A 24,901-nucleotide genomic window follows, 5' to 3' on the forward strand; every position below is an offset into this window, starting at 1 on the left:
GGTAAATAAAGGTTAAAAAAACATCTGTCAAACTTGATATCAAAAACTACACAGTCTTTGGGTTTGTGTTGGACTTGACTGAGGTTGTTATGACTGCAGTCCTGATTTGTACCTTTGTGTCTTTGCTAAAATACCCACAAAATATACCAGTACTCATTGAAAAAACTTCCACATGAGTAACTGTTTGTGCCACAATCAATCAAAAGTTTTATAATCAAGAAGCCAGTAGACACACAGACACACACACACACACACACACACACACAGCCACACACACAGCCTCAGCAGGGTATTGTGAGGACAGAAGCATCAGTAACCGCTGGCAAACAGCTGCCTCAGATGACATCAGTCTGTGGTTTCTACGGTGACGCTGCTGTTACCACGACGATGCCTGCCTAGCGACGGTGGCCGTCGGCTCGGCCGCCAAGTTTGACGCCACAGACAAAGTGTGGTCTGGCTTTCCTGCCCATTACACCTCTTTCTTCCTTTCTTTTTGCTTGCTTGGTTTCTGAATTTCGCTCGTTTTTTTGCTTTGTACTTTTTATTCCTCTCTGTCTCCGTTCCTCTGTCTGACTTTCTCTCCTTAATTTCTTTGAACTCATTACACTTTTCTAATTTCCTGTAGCTGTGTTGCAACCATTTACAGCAAATGAGTTTGCAAAGTAGTTAGCAGGGTTGGCTCAAGTTAGGAAACTCAAAGATAGTATCAGGTCTTAATACTCACTCACTCACACACACACAAGCAAACACACAAATCTACTTACAAACGCACACTCACATGCACAAGCAAAACACAAATTCACATGTTTGATTCCACACACGTCCTTGTGCTGCTGTCCTCATGAGGACTTTCCATTGGCAACATTCATTCCTTACTAACCCCAACGTAATCCTAATTCTAACCTTAACCCCCAAAACAACACACATTAGAGCCATTTGAAGATTTTGTCCCTGGGACCCATATGGGAAGACCTCTCTTGTTGATTTCGTTTGAAATGTATATCTGTCTACACTGTACAAGGGGAGAACATTGATTCTTATATAATATTGGGATAATTGCTAGTGAATTATAGTGAAGTCTATTCTTCATTTTTCTGGGAAACTCTGAGAGAGTGCCAGGGGCTTTCTTAACCCTAAATCTAAGTCCTAACCCTGAACTCACCCCTGGAGGAAGTGAGGACCGGCCAAAATGACCTCACTTTGCAAACTAGAAGGCACTCAGAGAGCTCTGAACAATTCTCCCAACTTTCTGTTACACTCAAAGACGCCATTACTATCACTTAAAGCTAAATTGTTTTCTTGACCATGCAAACATACCCTAAGATTTGGAATCAAGTCTCTATCTAGGTTATGGCTAAAAAAAAAAGTATTAATATAATGGCAGAAATCAAAGATGCAGATCACCACCAAAATATAATCAATTGTTCCTTGGTCCAAGGCCTATTGGTCCATCAAGTTTCATGGAAATCCATTCATGTTTTTGAGATGTCCTGCTGACAGATAAACAAACAAACAAACAGGGACAAAAACACAAGCTCCTTGGTGGAGGTAAAATGTCCTCACTCTGAAGGTCTAAAACTCATACTGTTTCTCAAAAGGATAGAAGCACAGCAACACGCGCGCACACACACACACACACACACACACACACACACCAAGCTCTCCATGTCCGGTCTATTTATAGTTGAGTAAAATGGCTGTTAAGTTGTCCAGAGGCAGCCGGGGGAAAGGTAAAGTTAATTGAATTTGTGGGAAGATATTTAGTGCACATTTAGATGTTAGTCCAATCAGCCAACTGTAGAGTGAGTCAGCCCACGGCTACACCTCCCCATGGACTATCAAGCTACACACACCTACACCAGACTACACACACACACACACACACACACACACACACAGAGGCATATAAGCACCCATTTATTCTACATTCAGACATTAGTACAATTAGCCAACTACAAAGTGAACTGGGAAGTTAGCTATTCAACAAACTAAATGCACCAACTGAGCACGTGCACTCACTCACGCACACACACACACAAACACACACACACACACACACACACACATACATGCAGGCAGGAAGGCACAAATACATACACACAAGTACAGACTTTCGTCCTCTCTCTCTCTTTTTCTGTCTCTCTCAACACATACACACACACACACACACACACACACACACACACACACACAGAGCCCCAGATTGCAGTTGTGTTATCATTGGCTCAGTGTCCAGTCTTCATTATGCTCCATTATGGTTTTAACTCTCTGCTTGTTTTACATCTGGGACCACAGTTCACAGTTCAACTATTTACATAGCACTAGATTAAAGCTCTTTGTGTGTGTGTGTGTGTGTGTGTGTGTGTGTTTGTCTGTCTATCAGTCAATCAAGGAAATGGAAGGAGTCTTCAGCCAAGAACAACGCTCTAGTCTCTGATCCTTGTTATCTCTGAGTATTATGATAATTACCATCAGTCAGATGTTTCTTATCCCTAGTGTGTGTGTGTGTGTGTGTGTGTGTGTGCGTGTAACATAGCCGGGTTCCAAACAGGTTCCAAGTAGCTTTGCAAACTGTTTTAAAATGATATCTGAAGGTAGCAGCTACAGACGACTTCAGATGTCGCCTCAACTTTCATTTTTGCTCTAAGCCTTCACTGGTTTTCATTGTTGCAGGCTGTCGTATCAACAGCTGTTCAGTGCCAAAGTGTTTGCTGGGTCCTGTTCAGTCAAAAATGTTCAGCTATTAAAAGCCACAAGTTTCTCCAGAATCATCCGGGGAGTTTGTGACCTGCCCTCAGGTCCTGAGCCACATGTTGAAACAGTGTGTCTGATTTCAAAACCCTCTGGTCTTTTGATATGGATTATCAAGTACTCTTAAAAAGTGCTGAGTGCAGAGTTTAGTGGAATTGACCAAGTGTCACACTTACAGTACAATCTAATTTAATCTGGCCCACCCTCTCTCTCTCTCTCTCTCTCTCTTTCTTTGTCTCTCACTATAACTTTCTATCCTCTCTTTCCCTCTGTCTCTTGTCTCTCTCCCACCACCTCACTCTGTTGCCCCCCCCCCCCCCCCGTCTCTCTCTGTCTCTGTCTCTCTCTGTCTCTGTCTCTCTCTCTCTCTCTGTCTCTCTCTCTCCCTCTCCCTCCAGGTGCTGAGGATAATGGTTGTCTTCCTGCGTCTGGTTGTCCTGACGTCTGCACGTGCTCAGACGGCGTGGTACGATGCAGCAACCGAGGGCTGCACTCTCTGCCCAAGGGCATTCCCAAGGACACCACAGAGCTGTGAGTCAGACACACACACACACACACACACACACACGGAAATAAGGCATGTGTTTGTGAATGCTTACTCTTAATACAATGCAAATTCACAAATACACAAATGCATATACACACACACACACACCCATACACACACACACATTGCTGCAGTGTAATGTCGATGCAGCAGTTTGCCCTCTGCTGCTCCACAAACTAACGGACCATTTAGAGAATAGACACTCTCTCTTCCTCTCTCTCTTGTGTATACACACACACACACACACACACACACATACATACATACATACACTCACTAATGCTCAGGCACTTGTGTGTGTGGGTGGATGGGTGTCTAGGTGTGCAGGTAGGTGCATTTTTGTGTTTGTGTTTGATTCTTTATGTTTATATGCCAACACACTTAAATTGAATTAACACTATGAATCACTAGGCACTTTAATGTCTATGTCTATAATATATAGTCAGATATAATATATAGTCAAAGAGAGAAAGGCAAAAACAGTCAAAGACAGCTGAGAAAGAATACCAGAATGTGTCCTTGGTTTATTTTTCCATAAATATTTAATTTTTTTTTTTTTTTGTTAAAGGCATTCAGAGTTTGGATAGTTATAAAGTCAAGGATAGTTAGAAAGAAGCCAAGGTACTCATTTTGTAGCCATAGCAATCAAGGTTTTTTTTTTTTTTAAACCGTTGCAGAATACAATAGTGCACCATCCTCATCTATCTGTCAAAAGAATAGATATAACTCAAACAGAGGGTAAAAAATGCTTGTTTTGTCACTAATTAATATCAAAATCAGTTAATCAACTAATGTTTGTTATATCAGATTTAGTAGCCTTGTCGTTTCTCTGTATATTATGGCTGTTATATACTGTCAAATGTTTTGTCAGTGCCAGCATGAATCATGAAGTGAGAGCGCAATAGAGGAAATGCTAATAATAATTTACTGAATTGATGTAAAGGCTAAAACAACGTAAAAAGAGATTGGTAAAAATTGAAAAATAGACAAAATCTCTTGTAGGAAAGGTGAATTATCTCAGACACGTGCACACCAAGACACACACACACGCATTCCACTAGCTGTGAAATAGGGCTGCTCTTTGGGATCAATAGCAGTGATTATGTATTGATCAGGCTGAAGAAGACACTCCATCATACTGTCTACATGACCTACTTATGACCTGAGAGAGAGAGAGGGGGGCTGAAACAGGGAGACAGACAGACACACATATACACAGACAAATATGACTCAGGTAGCAGCTGGGTGAAGAGCAGCAGGTAGTGATTCTGTGTGTGTGTGACTGTGTGTGTGTGTGTGTGTGTGTGTGTGTGTGGGTGTGAGCGTGCAACTTTTCACCTCGAAGCAGGAAAGTGTATTGTTAGTCCCACCTCCCCCCCCCCCCCTCAGTTGGGCAAGTTCACGCCCCTGACACACCTGTCACTCATCTTGATGAGAGCGGGATAATCTTGCACCGCTAGCTAGGGAAGCTACATGGAAACCACAGCAAACTGGCTAGCATCTCCTGTGTTTAGCAGTATACAAGGCAGCTCCGTGTTGCCTTTCATCTCCTTCAGCTGGCACCAGAGTGGAAAAGCAATGCTACCTACCTCACCACTGGCCACACCCATGCTACACAAACCCACAGCAAATAGACCGCAGCGATTTCTCTATGGGGAAAAACGAATGGGGTTTTTCACATAATCGTCGTTGTCGCCGTCTGCCTTTTAATGCAGCCTTTTCAAGGGCGCATATCATTTTCCCCGCAGAGAAATCGCTGTGGAACCGTTAAGTCCATATTTGGGCAAGGCTGACGTCATATAGAAGATTCGGTTTATGAGGTCTGATGGTAGACACCTCAAAAACATAAGCCAATTTCAGGGTTAGGCGTGAACACAGAGGGTTCACAGACAGACATAAACTAATACTGTATAATCCTATTTATTTATTGTTATTTTAATGTGAAAAAGTTGCATATTACAGCTTTTGTATTCATGTTCCTATTCCTGTAGGTCTGTTTGTGTGTATAAATACATATATATATAATTCATATAATAACTGTGGGTCTTTCCTTGCAGTTACCTGGAGGGCAATATGCTGACCTCTGTACCGAAGGAACTGGCCACCCTGAAGCAGCTCTCTCTGGTGTATGTGCCGCTCACATCTCTAACCTTTGACAGAATTCACACATCCTCCATGCTGAATCCTTCTCTACACAGTTTGCAAACTTTCTATATAACTGTGTGTGTGTGTGTGTGTGTGTGTGTGTGTGTGTGTGTTTTTGACTATACAGAGACCTGAGCAACAACAGCATCAGCACGTTGGCCCCATTCACCTTCAGCAACATGACTCAACTAGCCACACTGTAAGTTACCATGGCAACACACGCACACCTACACACATGCACACATCTCCGCCCGTGTCCTGATGTCATATACGGTTTGTGTGTCTGTGTGTGTGTGTTTTGTAAGGTTCCCAACCCCTAGATAAATCAGTGTTTTCTTCTCTTCACTTTGATTAATCGTCCCATCGTCTCTCCTCCCTCTTCCTCTCTCTCTCTTTCCGCTCTCTTTCTCCATATTTTCCTCCCTCTTCTCCCTTCTCCTTCCTTTGTTATTCCTCCCTCTCTCCCCCCTCTCTCTTCTCTCTCTCCTTCTCACGCCTTCTCTCTCTTCCTTGCTTTCCTTTTTCTCTCCTCCTTATTTCTCCCCATTTATCTCTTTGGTTCCTTTTCCTCCCTCCTCCTTTTCTCCCCTCTTTCTATTTCCCTCCCTCTATCCTTGCTCCTCCCTCTCTCCTCCTTCTTTCTCCCTCTTCCCCCCTTCTCCCTGCCTGCCATTTCTCTCCTCTTTCCATCTCATGCTTCTCCCTTCTCCTTCTCCCCCTCTCTCTCCTCATATCTTTACCTTCCATCGTTCTCCTATCTCATTTTCCTCTCTTAAAGTTCTCAAAACTGTCTTGTCATTTTTTCCTCTGCTCACCCAGCGTTTTGAATTACAACCTGATCTGCTTTTATCTCCTCTTAAAATCTCTCTGTCTATCTTTACTGCCTTTTTGTCAAAACAGCCAAATTCTTTGTATTGCTGTGGTGAGCTGACGTTTTGTGCTATCTGGAGAAAGTTGACTGAGCACATATGCTCTTTTCCAGCAACGCCCTGCTTCAAATTTCGTGCAGTTACACTCATTTATAAGTGTTTTACATACCATTTATATACTTATTTACTTATTTGTTTATAAACCCCCTTCTCTAATAGGCTGCTGACATCTCAAATATGTAATAAAAATGAATATTGGGAGCTTTTTGTGTCAGCTTTTTATTCTAGGATCATTATTAGGCTCCATGCTAAACCATGATAAAACAATGAAACCAGCATGAAAGGTTTTTCTACTATATCTTTCTTTCTCCTTCCCTTTCATTCTTTGTTAAACTTATTTTTTTTGTTCGTAAGCAGTTTCATAAGCGGGAAAAATGAACTCGTGGCACGGGAGATTGACATTCCAAATGCCTCGGCTTTGCCTCTGGCAGTTTTCTCCCTCCACCCGGGGCGTTTCAGATGCAAAGCGCTGGCCCCCTTGTTCACTTTCCCGTGCTTAACCTGCAGCAGGTACAGCTTCTGCCTCTCAGCCGGCTGAGTTATAACCAGACCTGCTGTGTCCCTCTCACATCTTCCCTCTTCTTTGTCTTTCTCTGTCCTCTCTCAGCTCTCACCCCTCTACATTTATTCTTATGTATTCAGGGATGCGATCAGGAACACAAAAGGCAGGCAAACGGCAGCAAAATCTTCCATTATAAATGAATGGGAGTTGTGCGTCCAAAAAATAACTGATATTCTGAAGTAAACAGGAAAAATCCCATTCCTGTGTGTTTTGACTGTTTTTTTGACTCTTTGTTTTCTTCTTTTAGCATCCTGAGTTAGAACCAGCGTCACTCTATTTTGTTTTTTGGGGGTTTTTTCAGTCTCCTCTCTGTTTGTAGCACATTGTATTTTTTGTGTGCTGTAACATTATTCATGCCTTCTCTTTTACAGCATCCTGAGTTACAACCAGATCCGCTGTATCCCGATCCACGCCTTTGACGGGCTCAAGTCACTGCGCCTGCTGTGAGTAGCAAGTTTCAACTTAAAAGTACCGCATTACATTTCAGTTTCAACATCCCCCTTTGCTAGTTATAGCGCCAAGCTAAATCAAAGTTTAATCATTCCCCTGCTGTCAGTCGTAATACCGAGGTAAGACCCAGTCACAAAATGAGTCGAAGCCACCCTCACGCTCATTTGTTGTTACAAACACTGGAATTGATCTGGGTAGAGAGAGTTTGAAGCAGATAAAACAGCTAAAACAGATAAAAGCAACAATCTCTCATCTTCTCTTTCATACTCCCTCACTATCTGCATGCTCTAGTCCCTCTCTCCTCTCATCTCCTCCCACCTCCCCTCCTCCCCCCCCACTCTGTCTCTCCCTCTCTCTCCTCTATCCATCTTTTCCTCTGCCCATCCTCTCCTCGTCTCTCTCTCTCTCTCTCTCTCTCTCTCTCTCTCTCCCTCCGCCCAGTGTTGTGTATGATGAATCGACCTTCAGCCTCTGTTTCTCTCAGTCATCCATCTGGTTGTCCACCCGCTGTCTCACAGACCCACACACACACACACACACACACACACACACACACACATACACACACACAATGCGCGTGCACATCCTGTTGTCCGCCCATTCTCTCCCAGAACACACACACACTAAATGCTGTCTAAAGATACACACGCACAATCCCTTACGCATATACATACACACACGCGTGTACACACACACACACACACACACACACACACACGCGTGCAGACCGTCCACACAGGCTACAATGCCATCACTTTGCATTTTGCACCTTCATTGCTCATTGACAGCAGAATTTATACATTTACCTTTGATACTTGAAGGTGCTATTTGTAGCAGTTTTTTTAACACCATTACATCATTGTCAAATTAATTGTGATATCTTGGTATAATTACTGTAAACAAATGAGATCATGGTCGAGATGACTATTGTTAATGGCTAGCGTTTCTCATTTCCCATGAATGCAGTTGCTTCATGTTGCAGCTTGTGGCCCCTCCACCCCCCCCTGGTGTTGCTGCCTGTGTGTTTCCTTTCTGTTTTGTTTTCCTGAGGAGAGTCAACATGTTGGAAGTGATTTTTCCATCTGCCTTTCACTTATTCTGCCATCTGCTGTTGCAAGAAACTCTGAAAGTAAAATGCAGCGTAGAGGCTGTCCTCATGTGATGGTCTTGTTTTCTTTTGGTTTTTTTAAGATTTTTTTTGGGGCATTTTTGCCTTTAGTAGGTAGACCTTAGTGAAGAGAGACAGGAAAGGTTGGGAGAGAGAGAGAGAGAGAGAGAGACAGGGATGACATGCGCCTTAGACCACTGATCCACCAGGGCGCCCCGATGGTCTGGTTTCTCTATGGTAATTATACTGATGTCTCAAAATTAATGAGGTAATGATTTATGGATGTTAAAATGCTGCACATAGCACCCTAGCACACCTAGCACATAGCATAGAAACACATTCAATAGCAAACAACTCACTCACTCAGTGAAATAATGAATAGAGAACTGTTGTGTTTACCTTGTATTACTTCAACCTTGGCCACCACTGTTTGTTCTGGAAGAAACCAGTCAGCGTTTTACCCTGGTAGCAGTTAGCTTTGTTGTTAGCATTTTTTTTGTATATATTGACTTGATCTCTCACCAAGCTTTACCTTGCTGAAGTTCAGTGATCACTTTTTTTTTACTCTTCTTTCCTTTCTTCCTTTCATCTTACTTGATGTTGCCGTGGGGACTGGCCCCTCTCTGCCCCCGCATAGCAACTGGTTGCCAGGCAGCCATCACTGTCACTTCCTCATTACCCACAACCCCCCTGGGCCAGGCTTGCGCGGGGGCTGTTAGACCACCATACACAAAGACAGACACACAAACACACACACACCGACACACACATGCACGCAGACTCGTACGCATACACATACATACACTACCCAGTGACACGCAGCTACACACATAGACACACACACATACACACACACACGCAGATGCATACACAGACACAAAAAGATACACACACACGTATAATAATAACTTTATTTGTATAGCACCTTTTAACAAGACTGTTTACAAAGTGCTTCACAGAATAAAAAGGCATAAAAACAAATAAATCAAATGAGTAAAACAATAAAAACAATAGTAAAAAGGACAACAAAGGATAAAATTAAAATACACAGAAGTAAAAGAAAAAAAAAAACGAAATACATGTAAACCAATTTACCACCACCTAATTAAAAGCAATGGTAAAAAGATGTGTTTTAAGATGCTTCTTGAAAGTGCTGAGTGTGTCAGTGGCTCTTAACTTATCTGGGAGGGAGTTCCACAGTGTAGGTCCAAGGTAGCTAAATGCTGATTCACCACTCTTAAGCCTAATTTTAGGGATGGTCAGCATACTGCTATTGGATGATTTAAGTGATCTACATGGTACATATCTCACTATCATATTGCTAAGGTAGGGTGGGGCGAGACCATGAAGACATTTGAAAACTAATAAGATGATCTTAAAATCCATTCTGGAGGATACAGGTAGCCAATGAAGAGATTTAAGAACGGGTGTAATGTGGTCTCTCAGTCTAGTGCGTGCTATTATTCTATTATATTCTCTTATATTACGTAAATGATAAAAGGCCGTTTTGCACACATTACTGATATAGTTCTTAAAACAAAGATCACTGTCAAAAATTTCACCAAGATTTCTGACATGGCCCTTGGCCTTCAGGGATAGGGAGTCAAGATGAGGCAGAATGTCATCTCTCTGTGCTTCATTACCAATGATCAGAACCTCTGTTTTGTCTTTGTTTAGTTGTAAGAAGTTCTGAGATATCCAGAAGTTGACATGATCTATACACTGCAGCAGGGAGTTAATGGACTTGTGAGAATCAGGTGCTATAGATAGGTATAACTGTGTGTCGTCAGCAAATTGATGGTAGCAAATGTTATAATTCTTAATGATATCGGCAAGAGGAAGCGTGTAAAGGCTAAATAACATTGGCCCCAAAATTGCAGCTTGGGGAACACCACAAGATAAAGCATGATGCTTGGAGACGAAGGTATCCAGCACAACATAATATTCACGATCTATGAGATAGGATCTAACACTGAGCCGGAGAGTCCAACCCAGTGTTCAAGCCGGTGAAGTAAAATCTCATGATCGACCATATCAAATGCAGCACTGAGATCAAGAAGAATTAAAATAGACAGGTTGCCTGAGTCGTTGTTCACTTTAAAATCATTTAAAACCTTTACAAGTGCCGTTTCGGTGCTGTGGTGGGCCCGAAAGCCAGACTGAAACGCACATATACTTTCATACACAGCTACACAGAAATTACACACATTCTGAAATACACACACACACACACACACACACACACACACAGACACACACAGTTTTCCAATAGCGGTTTGTCCCCTGCTACAGCCCTTCGCTCTAATGGAATGTGAACTCATATCCAGCAGGCAACTCACTCAAATGGCGGGACACACAGGACACACACTCCGCAGTCTCTGAGCCCTTGGAGACAAAAGTTTACTGCACACACACAAACACACACACACACACACCACACACACACACACATGCACAAACACCCAAAGGCACAAATAAACACACATGGATACACTCATATACACCACCACAGCCTGCAGTCTGTCCCTGACACAAAGTTTTCTCCACACACACCCACACACCCACACCCACACCCACACACACACACACACACACACACACACATACACACACACACACACACACACAGACACGCACCATAGCCTGCTGGCTGACCGTATGAGACAGTTTTCTTCCATTCAGAGAGTAGGACAACAACGTGCTATTCTTTCATATATAGGCTATTTCACACATATAATTTAAGTATTTTAGCTTTAACTCACATACAGTTTTCAAAACATATTTTTACTAGGGTTAGACCATTGTAGTCTGCAGTTTGCAGATGCTTTGGGCTGATATCAAAATTTTTAAAATTGGATATCGGCCATTTTCCTCTATCTCTGAAAGAAAATTCTGTGTGAAACATTGAATACTAGCATTCAAAATAATTAACTGCACAATATATGAGCAAACATAATTAGCTAGACAATGAAATGAACAATGGGTCGAAAAAGGTGGCCTTGTAAATTTGTAAAAAGGATATCGTGTTTAATATTCATATAAACTCTTGTCCTGCACTCTCTCTCTCTCTTCTCCAGGACTCTCCATGGTAACGACCTTTCAACTATCCCAGAAGGAGCCTTCAACCACCTCACCGCTCTGTCCCACCTGTAAGTGCAGCCCTGTGTGTGTGTGTGTGTGTGTGTGTGTGTGTGTGTGTGTGTGTGTGTGTGTGTGTGTGTGTATGTGTGTGTGTATGTGTGTGTGTGTGTGACTCTGCCACTTGAAAAGAAGATATAATTATTCATCTGCAATTCTTCAATTCAATTTTTCATTCTTCAGTTCATCTAAAATCAGATAGACATAAAAATCAGTTTTTTGTTTTTTTTTGTTGTTAAATGTCTATTAAGCCTGCAGAATAGAATATTTTGCACCTGCCTCTCTACTGTACACTCTTTGATAAACCAGGAATGTCTTACATATATTTAAATTATAATGATCCTTGTCATTGTGTGTGTCTGTGTATGTGTGTGTGTGTGTGTGTAGTGCTCTTGGTGCCAACCCACTGTACTGTAACTGTGACCTGCGCTGGCTCTCTCAGTGGGTCAAAGCTGGCTTTAAAGAGCCTGGTAAGAAAGAAATCATAATCTATATGCTTTTAAAAAATACCTATAACTGAAACATTATATTTAGCATACCATAAGAGAAGAGAAAACGTATACAATTGATATTAATTAAGTGTGTTTTAATAGGCATTGCTCGTTGTACTGGACCTCCTGACATGGCTGACAGGCTTCTTCTCACCACACCACTCAACAGATTCCAGTGTAAAGGTATATAGACGCTCTCAACACTCTTCTTTTCTTTCTTTCACTCACTCCTCTCCTTTTATTCCTCCTTTCTCTCTTGTTTATTTTCCACTACTTCTCTCCCTCACAAGCTTCCTCTCTTGCTCCCCTTTCTCTCATCCTCTCTCTCTCTCTCTCTCTCTCTCTCTCTCTCTCTGTCTCTCTCTCTCTATCACCCTCACTCCTATAATCCCATATCTATCTGTACAGTACATGTCAGTGGTGACCTGTGCCCTGGTTTTAGTGCTGGATTAATCCCTGTATTAAGGCAGATTAGCACAGATCAAGGTGTTTAAAAGAAGGATGAATGGCAGAAACCAGGCCGCATTAAAAGCCACACAAAAAAATCAGAACAATTATCATCCGTAATCATAAAGAGACTTGACAATGGATTCTATTTCTAAGCTTACATAGTGTTAACTTTACTGTTTTTGTCACTGTCACTCTTTTCTCTGATTTTACTCATAAAAAGAAGCCACTGACAGTTTCATTATGATTCCTTACCCGGTTTTCCACACAGAACTTTTTTGATGATGCAGCGTTTTAACACTCCAGTGCTCCTTCTGTCTTCTTTTCTCTTTTCTCACCAGTATCTATCACAATGCCAATGGAGCACTTCTGTGTTTCGGCGCTTTCTGACTAAACAAATCTGTCCTTTCCATCTCAGTCGCACTTTCTCAGAGAAGTCCCCATTTATAGAGAAACTAGCTCCTTTCAGATGTTTAGGCTTTGTTTAAGTATTTCCCTTCTTTCCCTAGTCGTGTTGTAGTTTATGGATGCAGGTAAACTTCCACAAGCAGCAGATTCACCAGTCTGGGCTACATCTTTGCTGGCAATTTCTTGGACTTTCATTCAGTCTTATGCAAAGTTTCAGTGTTTTCACATTTTTAGGTATAGCTGACGTTTACAATGAGTGAGCAGGTTGCAGTTCGGTGTCTTTGCTGAAGGAAACTTTGACAGAACACATGGATGTTGATGGACACACATTGGCTGTTGTGGGGATTGAACCTGTGGCCTTCTGCTTACGAGACGGTCTCTGTAGCCACTACACCAACCTGCAGCCTAATTTTCCAAACACTCCAGTTTATTGATTTAGAGTTTGGAGAGACTAGTGCCCTGCCCGTTCGCCCCGCTGCTGCACAGAGCGCTGTTCGCTTGTTTATTCAAAGTTTATTTATATTGAACGTGTCGCGTGTCCAGTCCGACACTGCACGTCCTTGGGTCCCCAGCAATACACCCGCCAAGTGTGAAGTAGATCTGACAAACAGTTCTCAAGATATGCGAAGGACACACATACAGACAGAGATTCCTTGCTTTATAGTATGATTGTCAAGGCCAGGTTCGGAGGCAGTTTATTGCTTCGAGTTGGAACGGAAGGCATTAAGGACAGTCGTATTAGCCACTTTGTTTCCTCTTTGACCAGACCATCAAGCCCTCTGTTTGTTAAATCAATGGTAAAACGGTAAAAATGAATAGTAAAAATGATTTTCCTGCTGTTGGAACAATGCCTGCTGCAGGACTGCCCACGTTCATAAATCTAGACTGAACAATCAAAAGTCATCAGAATGGCAAGTGTGAATTCTGTTTCCCTTTAGCAGTATTTCACTCTGGTGGAACATTTTCACTTCTCAGCACACACACCTCCACAGCAGTACAGGAGCAGTCAATCTCCAACATTAGTTGCCCCGGGGATCCCCTGTCGCCTTGGGCTTCGGGGCTTTTTGCCCCCCCCTTGCTCTCAATAGAGTAGATGAACAAATCGAGAAGTGCACATTTTGCACAGAGGCAAAATGACTTCTTGAAAAGTATGACCCTCGACACAGAATGAAACATCATGAGCAGGGTGTGAGAAGATTTTTTCAGCTACGTTTTCAAAATGAAAGTAAGAATGTAAAGTGGGCGGTGGTGACGATGTGTGCCGACAAAACTCTTATGGAGGTATGGAGGTAGAGCACAGTCACCCCCCATCTTCCAGTCCAGGCTGAAATTCATCTCTCCAGGCGCTACCTCACTTCACCCCTCTCCCCACTGAATCAGATCCCCTCTTCCTCCTCTGCTTGCTTTAATATGCTCTGACCTCTGAAACAAATCCCCTCTACCGCTCTCCTAAGCTCTTACTCCTCCTATCTCCTTCTTATCTCTCTTCTTAGCACATGATCCATTAAATGGGAGTGCATTTTGGCACTATGTGACTCAATATGTATGTGTTTGACACCCTCCCTTTCTGTCTTCCTCTCTTCATCTCTCCTCCTCCAACTTCCCCCCCATCTATCTATCTCTCTCTCTCTTGCTTTCTCACTCTGTCTGTCTCACTCTGTTCTCAGGTCCGGTAGATATCGGTCTGATGTCGAAGTGCGCCCCCTGCCTGGCGGCTCCCTGCCAGAACAACGGCACCTGTGTCTCTGATGCCACTGGGTCCTACCACTGCACCTGTCCATATGGATTCAAGGTGAGACTCCTTGTAAATGACAGTTTAGGGGAAATTGAAAGGTCTAGACCCTCTCAACAAGAGCCGTGTTTATATAGCAGTGATGATTGAGGGGTAATTTTGGTTTCAGCTCTGCATGTGTTTGTTGCTTTGGTCCCAGTTTTGATTATCTTTTTAGAAAGTCACACAAAAACCATTCAGATACTTTATTGTGATAATGAACTCTAGCAATTAGTTATGACATTGTAATTTATTGAGAAATCCTGCTTAAATTGGTGGTACATTTGGTAGGTTTTGGCTGCAGTACATCTGGTGGTTGTAAATTTTGGCTCTGGCTGGTAAGTTTGTCTTCTCCACCAGCCTCTTTGCCATTTGGTGGATGCTTTTATCCAAAGCACCTCCAAGTAGAAATCAACCCCCTAAATCTGACAGTGTTAGTGCCATGGTCTACCTATTGAGCTACAGTGACAGCTACTGTACCTACTTTGGCAGGTAACCAATTTATTTGGTGGTTCCTCTCTATTCTAAAAATCAGTGGCTCATAAAGCAGTGGAGGTGGCTGGCTGGTGGATTCCATAATTCACCAGCCTTTCTCAAGCAAGGAAATGTTTTCCCTCCCTGATTCATGGAAGTGGCTGCATGTGTGGAAGGCAGCCTAGATGGATAGCCATGCCGCATAAGCCTGCAGTATTAGCAGGCTTAGCGCTGGTCTTGCATGCATAATGTATCTGCCTGTTCATCAATAGAGAAATGATGACAGCAGCTAGCTGTACTGGAGGTATTGACTGGTCCAGAGACAAAGGGTGTAATAATTGTCAAGACCCCTGCATTAGGAAAGACATGCAAATCCACTACTCAAGGGGCAATTTGCATTGGGGGAGTGTGTGTGGGATATGTGTGTGTATATGGGTGGTGCATGTGCATTATGTGTCCCTATTTGTGTATCTATGTATGTGCATGCCCCCATGTATGTATGCTTACCTTATTTGTGGGTGCGTGCTCCTGCCAGAAGATTTCTGTGTGTGTGTGTGTGTGTGTGTATGTGTTTGTGTATGTGTATGTGTATGTGCGTGTGTGTGTGTGTGTGTGTGTGTGTGTGTGTGTGTGTGTGTGTGTGTGTGAGTGTGTCACACAGACAGACATTGACCCTTGCACCATTCTTTGCACAAAAACACACACACACGCACCTCATAACCTCTGGGCTTTTACAGGAGGACAAAGCCTTAGTCTCGCCTTTAATTAAAACATCACTTGCCAAGGTCGCAGACTGGGAAACAGGGACTGTTTGTATGTGTGTGCTCGAGTGTGTGTGCCTGTGCATGCGTGTGTGTATGTTTTCTCTTCTCTGTTTGCCGTCCATTGGGACAGCGTTAATTAAAATGTGTTAGAGGAATCAAACAAAGAGTGGCAGAGAATAAAGGAGGGAGAGGAAGAAGGAGAAGGAGAGAGAGCGGAGAGAGAGGAGCGAGAGATACTGTAGAGCAAGAGGAGAGAGAGATGTGGATGCAGAGGGAGAGAGAGAGTGTATGAAAGAAAAAGAGAGATAGCGGAGCGAGAGATGCAGAGTGAGAGAGAACAAGCAATGGAGAAGGAAATGGAGAGATGCTGAGAGGCAAATGGAGAGAATGAGAGAGAAAGAGAATTAAAGAGAAACATTAAATGGCAGAAAAAAAGAGGAGAAAAAGCAATAGTGAGATAAAGGGAGAGAAAGTGAAAGAAAAAAAGAGCAAGAGTGAGAAAGAAAAAGAGAGAAGGAAATAATGAAGATAGATTGAGAGGGAAAGCAAGAACAAACGTCCTCTTGTTGTCTTTGATCAGAGGAAGTGGGTGTGTCGGCGGCCAAAGGTTTGGTTTGAAATTAAAACTACAGCCGCGGGGCTAGATGTGGAGTGTGTGTGTGTTTGTGTGTGTGTGTGTGTGAGTGTGTAGGATTCTGATACATGATACAGCTCCTAGTGAAAGCTGTTTATTCAGAAAACAGGTGTGTGGTGAGAAGAGCAATGAATCAATGTAAAGGCTGTGTGTGTGTGTGTGTGTGTGTGTCAGAGAGAGAGAGAACAATAAAGACATTTTAACGCATGGCTCATTGTGAGAGTAGAGGGGGATTTTTTAAGAGACTGCTGTGTGTTTGTAGATTAATTAACCAGCATAGATTAATTCACCCCCTATCCTTCTGCAGGCTATTTTCTTTTTCCATGCCTACAAAATTCAAACACAATTTTTTTTTCACCATTAAACAGAGGAAAGATCTAACAAAGGGCAGGGGGTATTGTTTCTCATTTTGAAAACTGCATAGTAGTGCTTTTAAAAAGTTTCAAACAAGTTTTTTTTATAAACTGAAGCACATCTTAGATCAGTGATTTTAAGACTATTGTTGTAGGGAATGCATTATCAAAACAAATCTTCTCATGTCCCGAAAGTGATTTTGCAGGTTATTGGATAACAAAACTATCTAGAAAAAATGACAGAAACTATAACCTTACAGTTTTTTTTAACAGTTTACATTGTAGGCCTCACAGAACAATACAAATGCATTAGCAAGATAACTTAGATGCTGATAATTTGAAAAAGCAGGCAAGCAGTAGACAGTACCGATGTCAAACTGTCAAACACTTGGCAGAAACTGTCAAACACAGCCAGTGGCTCTTTATAATCAGAGTAACAATTACAACAAGTTTTTCCTCTGCTACTTTCTCCATTTTCATTCTGGTTGTTGTCGTTGTAGTAAACTGTCAGCGACTAGAGCTGGAACAGGGGGACAACGGGACTTTCACCCGACAAGGAACAGTTGACACAAGCATAGACTAACCATGAAACGTCCAAAGTGCAGCTCAAGTGATGTGAGAAATGAGTAGGAGACTTGATGAATGTTTGGAAGTTAATTAAATGTCTACAAGTTACATCAGAAAATTCACGACAATTTAGAATTTAACAGCTGTAGACTGGCCTACATAGCCTATAAAATGCTTCAGCAGTGGTGTGTATGCAGTTCTGGCCAATGTCACACTCACACTCTTATTGTCAATCTGGCACCGTACCTGTCATCTCATCGTGAAACCCCGCCTCTTCTTCCTTGTGATTGGTTGGCTTACAAAAAAGCGATCCATGTCATGTGGTCTGTCCGAACTGCTCTCAACTTCACTTTACGAAGCACTCAGCTCTGCCTAAAAAGACGTCGGGTGCAGCGCCTTTTCAAAAGTGGCCGCTCTCTGTCTGTCTTGCAGCCGCTCCTCATTAACTTTCATGTAAAAGAGGCGCTGGCAGTTTGTAAAAAGTGGAATAGTATGAACGTTTCTTTAGACCTTATGTCTCATTGTGTGAATAGCAAAATCTCTCTAAGGCAGAAAAATATTGAACATACTCAAATATTGACTATCTTGTCTTGTTCTCTCCTCTCTCCTCTCCTTTCCTTTCCTTTCCTTTCCTCCCCTCCCCTTTCCTCTCCTCTCCTCCTGTCTTCTCCTCTCCTCTCCCTCAGGGTCAGAACTGTGAAATACCCATCAATGCCTGTATTAGTTTCCCCTGCTCTAACGGAGGAACCTGCCACATACAGCCTGGACTTGAAGACCACTTCAGGTAAAATATATTCAGCATAGTCATATTTACAGAATTACTGTATGTGAATTGTAATTGTCATAGTCCCAATCCGTGTAATTTTTGGTTAATGTATGCCATAGTTTTGCCAACATTTGTGCATCAGTGTCTCCAATACAACCCATATTGTTTTTCTAGCCTGAAATACAACCATTCAGTTATATAGTGTGTGTAGAAGATTCAGAAGAATAAAAAAGTAAGGGGAGAAGGAGTCATTTCGGAGGAGTCCTTTGGGAATTCATTTAGGCCGTGGGTTAAATCTCATTGCCCTTTCTAACCCGCTGCCCCTCTCCATTAGCGGAGATGTTTTAAAACCTCACCCTGTATTTCTCATCTAAAGGGAAAATTAACTTTACTCGGCCTCCAGAAATACAGACAATGTGATTAGACCGGACAGTTTTGGTTCACTGGACAATGCATTACCCGAGATAACAACTTAGTTTGACCTTATGATGTGTTTCCCTTCTTGTAGGTGTGTGTGTGTGTGTGTGTGTGTGTGTGTGTGTGAGGGGAAGGGGAGGGCGGGGGGTAGCGAGGAAGTTAAGGAGACATTTTAGAGGAGGAACCCCATTTGGGCTGCTCGTTAAATCCTCCTGCCCTCTCTAACCTCAACCAATCAAGGAGACATTTTAAACTTCTTACTGTTCACATCCGTGGCTCACAACTGGTTTTGCATTAGGATGCAAATATAGGGATTTATTCCAAAGAATGGTGCATATATCAATTTTGGGGGAAACAAATTGCCACCTGAAATTCTTCAGTTCCTCAGAAATATGAAAAGAAATAGCTGATTCCATCCTCAAAGGTTTTAAGTTGACTTATATATAGCAAATTGTATATAGAATGCCTTTTAATTTGTCTGTTTTGTGTCAAAATAGCTTCTTAGTAAAATACACAATATCCCACACTCTTTGGGAGACTTTAGAGGGCCTATCCGTGTGTGTGTGTGTGTGTGTGTGTGTGTGTGTGTGTGTGTGTGTGTGTGTGTGTGTGTGTGTGTGTGTGTGTGTGTGTGTGTGTGTGTGGGTATGACTTAAGTCACTTTCAGGGACACACACCAGACTTAACGGCTTGTGCAATTGGGGACAAAAGCTGTGTCAATTGGTAAAAAGCAGATTTTTGGTTAGGGTAAGGGTTAGGTTTAGACAAGTAGTGGTTATGGTTATGGTTAGGGTAAGTCTCCAGGAAATGAATGTAAGTCTATGTAAATACCCCAAAAGTGACATAAGTAAGACTGTGTGTGTGTGTGTGTGTGTGTGTGTGTGTGAGAGAGAGAGTGTGCATCCTCGATTTTGTCTGCAAGTGTCATCAGTGTGTCTCCAACACAATCCCCCATTGTGTCTGACTCTTGACATACAACCATTATGATTGAAGCGATTGTCATAAATATCTTAACCAGATTTGTCTCTCCCTGAGCCCCTTAACAAGGCCTTTGCCCTTTGAAAGGCTGCGGTATGCAGCTGGCCTTTAACGTCCTGCGTGGTAATGCTATTAGGGGTCTCCGTGCCCTTTACAGATCTTCTCTTAATGGTAATACCAACACAGGTAGATACTACTACCCTTTGATAGATGGAGAGAGAGAGAGACAGAAAGAGAGTGGAGGGAGGGAGAAAGAGAGAGAAAGAGGGAAGGAGGGATGATGAAGAGAAAAGGAGTGAAATGAGGGAGAGAGCAGTCCCCTTTGACATTTTAACATGTAATATAATCAGTTGTGGATATCCAATAAGTCCAATTAGCCTTGGTTCTTAGCAGGAACCCATTTGTCAAACTATGTAGTTTAAATGTCAGGACTGGGATTTGATTGGTGGAACGATGCTCTTTGACCCTGTCAGCGTTGGCGGCGTTCCTCTCGTTTGTGTGTCTCTGTCTGTTTCTCAAGAGAACACTTTTGTTTTGTCTCTCTATGTTACTTTCTTTCTTTCTTCTACTCTGGTACTTTTTCTCTCATCCACTTTTTCTGAAATCTCCCCATGATCTCTTTGACACGTAACTCTCTCTTATCCGTCTTCCCGCTTTCTCTCTTTCTTCTCTCCCCTTTCTCTCTCATGTTTCTCCTTTCCCACTTTCCTCTCTCTCCCTGTGGGAACTAATAATATAGAAACTGCTGGATAATGTAATAACTTGCCAAAAAGTAATAAAATGGCCCTCTAACACAAATTGTGTGGTTTCACTAAAGAATGTGAATGCGAATTTCTTGGGAGTTTCAGAGTTTCAGAACTTTGATTAGCTATATTTGATCGGAAATCTGTGGTTTTGGCAGCTTTTTGTTTCTTTATTTGAGTTGTTAAATTGGTGTTAAAGCTAGACTAGGACATTTTGCGTATAGGCAGCCCCAAATGGCAGCGAGAGGTAACTGCTCGAATTGTGAGGACTTCATTACCCAGAAATCACGTCATGTGACATCAGTGCCGCCCACTCCTCGGACCTAAATTTCTTCTTTTCAGTGGCAGAGGTCTCACTCGCTGCTGTAAAAACGTCACTTTTGTTTTATGACTTGTTTCTTCCTGTGTACAGAGAAGATTTCCTGCCAGTGACCATACCTGACGCCAGAATTTAATTTGGGCAAATCCACAGCGTCTCAACTAGGAGAGATGGGAACCGGTTCTCTGTGTGTGATTTTGGCTGATGAGACGTGTATTTTTACACACCAATCTATCCTAATGCAGATTTAGGCAGCATTAAAAAGGTCTTAAACAGTCTTAAATTTGGCTTTCTGAAAACCGGCAGATTCCTTGACACAGGGAGACAGGCTGGTTTGTGGGTGACCTGTTGCTATGGGTTACCAACGACTATCAAATATGGCGTGGGAAGAGAGACTTAGTGAGATAAGTGTTAGTGTGAGAAAGAGTCTGTGACGCAAGTGAAAGTGTGAGGGAAAGATAAATTGAAGAAAAAAAAAAACAGCGAAAGTGAGACAAAGAGATGAAAAAAGAGCGGAATAGAGAGGGAATAAATGATACAGGTGTAAGAGAGAGAGTGGGAGAGAGAGCCAGAGAGAAATAACAGAGACAGAGAGAGAGAGAGATGGGGGGGTATTGGTAATTGCCACTTGCTTGTTTGTGTTAAAAACCACTTTCCCTTTGCTTAAGCGTGTTACAACGACCTTGTTGTAAAATCCTTTTCATCAAATCAAACCGACTTGATAAAGCGTAGAAGAAAGAGACGGAGAGGGAAAGAGAAAAATGGAGAATCGGTGGGAGTGGGCGAGCTGAGTGCGACTGTGGTCAGATTTATCAAACTGTGTGTGTGTGTGTGTGTGTGTCTGTGTGTCTGTGTGTCTGTGTGTGTTTGAAGGCAATCTACTGTGTTTTATGGGGAATAAATGGTAGTGTGCGTTTGTGTGTGTGTGTGTGTGATCTATCTTAAGGAGTTACCCAGACCGAGATACAAAGGGTGGGAAGGTGGGAGAGAGAGGGAGAGACAGAGAGAGAGAGAGAGAGAGAGAGAGAGAGAGAGAGAGAGAGCAAGGGGTGGTGGGAAGAGAGGAAGGCGAAACAAATCCGAAGATGGAGGAGGAGGAGGGAGGCTTTGATAATTCCTCCAGCGCCCCCCCAAGCGGGCGGTGTCCGACAGCAGCGGCATCAAACGGGAAAAGAGTTAATCTCCGCTCTCTTTTGGCGCTGGGTGGGCTTTGTTTAGATTATTTCTAACGGTGTTTCTGCCTTATTAGACGGCCGCACAGTGAGAGCGACGCTGGAAACTTTGACTTTTTATGTTCTTTAATGAAACATCTCCCAACAAGAGAGACAGAGACGATGACATGCCTCAAAGGAATGAGCTTTAGATATCACATGGCAGCTTCTCTCTAGATTTTACTGCAGAAGAAGATAGGGAGGGAGGGGGGTGAGTGGGAAAAGTAGTTTAAACTTTAGTAGTAGTTTAAAATTTTCATTTCTGCTATAAAAAATGGCATAAAATGAATATATCACTAAATATAGATATGCTGTGGCTGCAGTGCTGTGTCAGAATCAGCAGAGGATAAAACAGCATACGGATAAAATTGTTTAGCTGTTTCCTTTAAAGCTTCTAGAGGGGAACTTTAGGGGAAATAAGGTGTGTGTGGTTGTAAGTGTGAGATGTAGCCCAGCCGCCATGTAATAATGACCGTACTGTGTGTGTGTGTGTGTGTGTGTGTGTAGCTGTGTGTGTCCGCCAGGTTTCGAGGGCCAGCGTTGTGAGATGAACCCAGACGACTGTGAAGACAACGACTGTGAGAACAACTCTACCTGCATCGACGGAGTCAACAACTACACCTGCATCTGTCCACCCAACTACACAGGTACACACACACACACACACACACACACATACACATACCTTTTCCTTTTCTAAACACTTTTACCATTTCTAAACTGTATCTAAAACCCTCATCCTTTGTCCCAGAGAGGCTGTGAGGGTCATGGAGTCCCTCCACTACCACACACGCACATACATACACACACACACACACACAATCATATTTTCCACTTTACTGGTTGGTAAGTTGGTAATGGACAGCCTCACCGCAGTGACCTGAAACTACTCCTAGAGGAGGATGAAAGAGCAATCACATAAGAGAGAGAGAGAGAGGGAGGGCGAGAGAGAGAGGAGGGGGGGACTGGGTGTATACTGGAGGAAAAGAGAAAAATGGAGACAGAACAAGAGAAAATGGTAGAAAGAGGGCAGTTTAAGGGTAGAAGCAGGCAGAGAGAGAGAGAGAGAGAGAGGGCGAGAGAGAGAGGGAGGGAGGGCAAGAGAGAGAGAGAGAGAGAGAGGGCAAGAGAGAGGGGGAGGGAGGGCAGGAGAGAGAGAGAGAGAGGGAGGAGGAGAGAGAGAGAGAGAGGCTTGACTTGGTGAGTCCTGCAAGTTGAAGCCAAACTGCTGACTGGGTAGTTTAGTTTTTTCTGTCTGTGAGACACTGAACTACTGACAGTGTCCTCTAAGACACACACACACACACACACACACACACACACGCACAGCTGGTCCCCTCTGACACTGGACCCCAGTCAATACACACACACACACACACACACATACACACCAACCATGTCATTACTGCTGTTGGCATGAGAAGCCTCTCACACTGCCAGACACCTTACCACATACAGCTGTTGCACACACACACACACACACACACACACACACACACACAGCTGGTTCCTTTGGCACTGAACCTGTACTCAGCCCAGTGAACCGAGACATAATCATCAGGTGTCACATTAGGGTAAGAGGACAGTCCTTCGCCAGTCGCTCAGCTTTCTCCAAGCTCAGCAACCAGGACTGTCACGTCAAATTTGTACCAGAGGGAGAGAAAAAAGATTTTAGGTCGTAACGCCTTCTGTACAGCTGATTTAGTGATTTCTACAACTGAGGAGTTTCATTCCAAAATGAGATTGAAAAAACTGACAACCACTTTTAGAAAATGTTTGCTAGCAAGAAAATAAAAATCGCTGTGGAATATGATTCAACTTTCAAGTTTTCTTTACACCCTTGCTTACAAACTAGTGACATTTGAGAGAATGCAATCATCTGCATTGTTTAAATACCAACCAATGAACATCAGGTATTTTTTTTTTTTTATACATTTGATAAATAGAGCATTTTGGAATGAAACTGTTCAACTTGTACAACTTTTCATTTTATTTTAAGGTGTTTCATGTAGCATTTTAACTTCAATAAACATACATTTTGTGCATAAGTATAATTACCATGAACAAACAACACCATCCCTGAGAAGACGTCAGCCTCTATCAGCCTCTATCAGCCTCTACTCTGCATTTTTTCATTGTGCCGCTCCAGGAGTTTATCCCAATGGTAGTTTATTTTTATTGATTTATATAGCACATTTCATACACAATGGCAATGAGTGAAAGAAGAATAAATTCCAACATGTTTATCTTATTCACTAATCGTCTCCACCATGGTCGCATTTGTTTATGTTTATTGTAATTATACCAAGGCATCACAGTTAATTTGACAATGATATATTGATGTTTAAAAATGCTACACATAGCACCTTTAACCAGGTGTAGCTCTTTCTGTGGATTTTAAATTTACTTTTATTTTGTACTTTTGGCTGCAGCTCAAAGAATTTTATTTTTGAACAGATGTCATTTCAAACAGATCCAGGCGTGTAGTTTAGGAGAACATACATGTCATGTGAATTTGAAAGAGGCGAGTAGAGAAAGACGGAGTGGGAGTACGGGTTAAAGATTAGATTAGAGCAGGGAGAGAAAGAGGGAATTGCATTTGACCTTTCTCAATCCCCTCTTCCTTCATATGACCAGCTTCAACTACTGCTGTTACACACACTGTTAACCTCTCTCACCCTGCGAGTGTGTGTGTGTGTGTGTGCATCTGTAGACAGCAGCCATGGTTACACAGCCTATTAACCCCTTTCTCCACCAGCTCTGAGAAAGAACTGATAATGCCATTCCCAGTGTGTGTGTGTGTGTGTGTGTGTGTGTGTGTGTGTTTGTGGTTAAATGGTGTGGGACCTCAGGATTATCTGGGGCCTCAGAGAGGACAGACACATTTATAACTCATCTCTTTTTTTTCCATCCCTCGTTTTCTTTTTT

General features: G+C 42.6%; 1 protein-coding gene across 2 annotated transcripts in view; it reads left to right on the plus strand.

Moving 5' to 3' along the window:
- slit3 (slit homolog 3 (Drosophila)) overlaps positions 1 to 24,901 on the plus strand; it is a 274,061-nt gene that overhangs the window by 223,985 nt on the left and 25,175 nt on the right. For both annotated transcript variants that reach the window (XR_011695745.1, XM_071529582.1), the window contains exons 20-29: positions 3,150 to 3,282; positions 5,356 to 5,424; positions 5,571 to 5,642; positions 7,306 to 7,377; positions 11,570 to 11,641; positions 12,018 to 12,100; positions 12,224 to 12,304; positions 14,644 to 14,768; positions 18,226 to 18,323; positions 22,481 to 22,620. Coding sequence is in view for 1 of the 2 variants with exons in the window: in XM_071529582.1 (XP_071385683.1) it covers positions 3,150 to 3,282; positions 5,356 to 5,424; positions 5,571 to 5,642; positions 7,306 to 7,377; positions 11,570 to 11,641; positions 12,018 to 12,100; positions 12,224 to 12,304; positions 14,644 to 14,768; positions 18,226 to 18,323; positions 22,481 to 22,620 (945 nt within the window). In the remaining variant the exon portion in view is untranslated. The remainder of the gene's footprint in view (positions 1 to 3,149; positions 3,283 to 5,355; positions 5,425 to 5,570; positions 5,643 to 7,305; positions 7,378 to 11,569; positions 11,642 to 12,017; positions 12,101 to 12,223; positions 12,305 to 14,643; positions 14,769 to 18,225; positions 18,324 to 22,480; positions 22,621 to 24,901) is intronic.

This window comes from Centroberyx affinis, unplaced genomic scaffold (assembly GCF_046629955.1).
Source record: "Centroberyx affinis isolate AG114_WGS23_722 - 3 ecotype Tasmania unplaced genomic scaffold, CSIRO-AGI_Caff_v1 ptg001803l_1, whole genome shotgun sequence".
NCBI classification, from domain to species: domain Eukaryota; kingdom Metazoa; phylum Chordata; class Actinopteri; order Beryciformes; family Berycidae; genus Centroberyx; species Centroberyx affinis.